The 3,383-nt window shown below is 56.3% G+C and overlaps 1 protein-coding gene across 1 annotated transcript in view; it reads left to right on the forward strand.

The window, feature by feature from the left end:
- Positions 1 to 1,928: 1,928 nt before the first annotated feature.
- The window catches only part of SGSM1 (small G protein signaling modulator 1), a gene marked incomplete at its 5' end in the record, with an annotated part of 24,461 nt that continues 23,006 nt past the window's right edge, over positions 1,929 to 3,383 (forward strand). Inside the window, one exon of the mRNA XM_010138791.1 lies at positions 1,929 to 2,004. Coding sequence (XP_010137093.1) covers positions 1,929 to 2,004 — 76 coding nt within the window. The remainder of the gene's footprint in view (positions 2,005 to 3,383) is intronic.

Below are 3,383 nucleotides of genomic sequence, written 5' to 3' on the forward strand. Positions count from 1 at the left end.
GAGGGCTACGTCTCGCTGTGATGCAGCACATGGAAGAGAGGGGCTCCTGTCCTGTGGCTGGGACTTGCTCTGTCCCCGTTTCTGTTTCGCAGCGTTCCTTCTGTTGTTGAAGTTTAAAATAAAACACTCTGGAGCCATGCAGCCTGAACGAGGATGGCAGCTGCCCACGCCCGTGGTGCTCAGCACGGGGTGGCGGTACAAGGGGCAGAAGTACATGGGGCGTGATGAAGTGAAGGGCTTGCTGACCTCCCGCAGCCTCACCTCGCCAGAATGTGCCCTGATAAGGGACAGCCACGGTTTGTGGCCACTTGTCACAAGAGAGCACTGAGGTAGAAGAGGGAGCGTTTTCACGGGTCTCCAGAAGTGCAGCCCTCTGCACCCAGTGTGTTGCTGCAGCCGGAGTCGCTGCTCCAGGTGCGGAGTCGGGAGGTGGGAGCTGCAGGGGTCGTATCGTGCTGTGCCGTGGGAAATCTCCCAGCGCTCTGAGCCACCTCCAGGCCCCAGGTCCCCATCCTGGGGACATTCCTTGCTGTGAGTTCCTGATTCACTGTCAGCTCACCCAAGGTACAGGTGGAGTGATGGTGCCACTCCTGCTTCCCCCAGTGCACAAGCAGCTCTGTTAGTCACCCAGGCCATCGGAGCAGAGCGGCACTGGGAGCTGGCCTGATTGCTCTGATGTACAGAGAGATGCTTTTGGCCTTAGATACGGCTTTTTTCTAAATCCACGTCGGTACAAGGGTTTCTGTCACTGAGCTGTCAGCTGTGTGTAAGTGACCTTCGTTACACCCTGCAAAGGAGCTGAATCCCCCAAATGATGCCGTTAACCGTCTCTCTTACATTCCAGGCTTACTTGGCCAACTCTTGACTTTCTCTTTTTCCCTCTTCCCTGCGCCCTCAGAGGGAACATCTTGATAAGCAGAGCCTCTCTGATGCCCACGTCTGCACCGTGAACCCCTTCCCTTGCATTTTCTGAAACCAAAGAGTGAAGCACGGTGTTGTAGAGGCACGAGACGATGGGATCCAGGCATGCTGGCAGGGCTGTGGGGTGATGGGGGACAGGCAGAGGGAAGGCAGATCCTGTGGTCTGCCGGAATGAGCTCTGTGTTGGGAGGGTGAGCAGGAAAATCTTGGTCTGTGACAGTGGAGAGCAGCAGTGCTGGGGATACTGGGATTTCCTGCTCTGGCTTCTCTGGGAGACTGCTGTTGCAGTCCCAGGCAGTCCTGGGAGCTTCTCTGAGGCTGGAGTCTGCCCTCCACAGCCTGCTCACACAGCAGGTCTGACCTCCCTCTTGTGTCTGCAGGAATTACACTCCTAATTTATGGAAGTTCCTGCTTATTTTCTTGCCCTAATCGTGCCCCTGAAGTTCCACCCACACAGCAGCTTCCTTTCGTTAATGCCCTGAGCAGAGGGCCAGGACACAGCAGCACAGAGGGGCTGGGGCAGCGCTGGGCGCGGTGCTGTGCAGGGACCATCCCTGGTCACGTGTGGTGCCAGGTGATCATTGGCTTTGGCACTGACAGGCAGCTGAAGTCACTTGGGACAGCTGTGTCACCCAGAATTTGTGACATCCCCATCACTGGAAAGGACATAGCAGTCCTGTAGAAGCACTGAAGGTGAGGTCTGAACCCTTGTTGTTTTGTACCTGAATGACTCTCGATTCCCACAGTTAATGCTCTGCTCGTTGTTTTCCTGCTTTGAAGTTTCTCAAAACCAAAACAACCCTTTTTTTATACCTGGCTTTTTGAAGTAGCAGGTGATGCTCAGTGATGCCCCGTGAGACCTCCTGAGCCGATCAGGGAAGTTGGGGGAATGGAGGAGGTTTCCTCACGCACCCTAAGCCAGCAGAGCATCTTGTGCCCGCCCCACCGCAGGTCTCCTCACTCTGGTCTGGAGCTGAAATTCAGCATTTTCTCTGACTGTTCCACAGGTGAAGCAGATCATGGAGGAGGCAGTGACAAGGAAGTTCGTGCATGAGGACAGCAGCCACATCATCTCCTTCTGTGGTGAGTCCCTGGCGATGCCGACATGAACTGGGGGAGGAGCACCCTCTTCATGCAGGGCTCTCCCTGCCTGGCGCTGGGGCTGTGGTACACACGTTTCCTGAGGTCACCCTCCAGCCGTGGGGGGTCACGCTGGGGCTGGGGAGGTGATTAGTGCCGAAGGATGAGTTGGCCGGGCAGCGGTCTGAGTCCCTGAGGTCTGTGCTTTGTGCTTAAAATATACTGAGATGTGTCAAAAGAGGGAGGGATGCGGCAGCGAGTACAGTCACTGACGAAATACTAGAAATAACCTTTTATTTGTAATTCCCTTGAGAACTGATTCCACAAAGCCTGTCAAGTCCAAATATTTCTTTTCTGTTATGGAACAGAAACCAGTTAGTCTGTTGATAGCAGGACAAGTGCTTCAGGCTGTTGGGTGAGGGAGGTTGTAGTAGCCCTGGCTGTGGAATAGGCCCTTAGTGCTGGGTGCTGCGTGGGTAAGAAAATCTCAGCCCTTTGGAGATGCAGGTGGGATGGAGCTGGAGCCAGATGGGGGCTTTAAGGAGACAAAGGGACAGCATTAATCTGAGACATGAGCTGTGATTCCTGTGCCCTGGTGGCCCTGTCAGTGTCTAGTGTTTACCCACTCATCCCGAGCTTGAGAGCATGCTTTGGCAAGGTGCCTGGTGCCCTCCATCTGCCTCTGTCTCCGCACTAGCAGATGTCTGAGAGATGGATGCTGGTTTGGGGAGACACCAGTGACCGCTGTGGTAGAAGAGCGGGTTCCTTGCTGAGACCAGGGCCCTTCCCAGGCCAGCAGTTGCCTGTGCAAAGTGCTGAGACGGCAGAAATAAACAGTATTCCTCGCTGCAGGGCACAGAGCTGCTGACAAACCTTCCCTGCTTTCTGCCGTCGCAGTGTTCAGGGAGGGAGGCTGGCTGTCCCCTGCAAATGGTGTGGCCTTGGGAGAGACCACGCCAGCTGCTGGGGAAGCTGCATGTGGGTTTGATCTGTGCCTCGCTGTGTGCTGCCACCTCTCCTGCCCAGCCCTGCGGGCCCTGCACAAAGCCCAGCGTGGCTGCAAGGGGAAGCGTCGCTCTGGCAAACCCAGGAGCCTGGACGAGCGCAGCCGGGCTCCGCTGCTGCGGGGTGTCTGCTCGGCATCGCTCTGCCAGGGGTTTGCGGTGGGGCTGAGGACCTTGCAGGGGCAAGCAAATTTCTTTAAAGGGCAAAGCATGTAACTCCCTTGTTGCCCGGTGGCCCAGCCCTGGGTCTGAAGCTGCCAGAGAACTTCTCCACTGCTCCGCTCCAACACCACGAGCCCTGGCTTCCAGGTGAGGGGGTGACAGCCTGCACCCGTTCGGAGCCTGATCTCACTGCACCCGTTGCTCTCAGTGACTCTT

This window comes from Buceros rhinoceros, unplaced genomic scaffold (assembly GCF_000710305.1).
Source record: "Buceros rhinoceros silvestris isolate BGI_N320 unplaced genomic scaffold, ASM71030v1 scaffold3396, whole genome shotgun sequence".
Classification (NCBI taxonomy): domain Eukaryota; kingdom Metazoa; phylum Chordata; class Aves; order Bucerotiformes; family Bucerotidae; genus Buceros; species Buceros rhinoceros.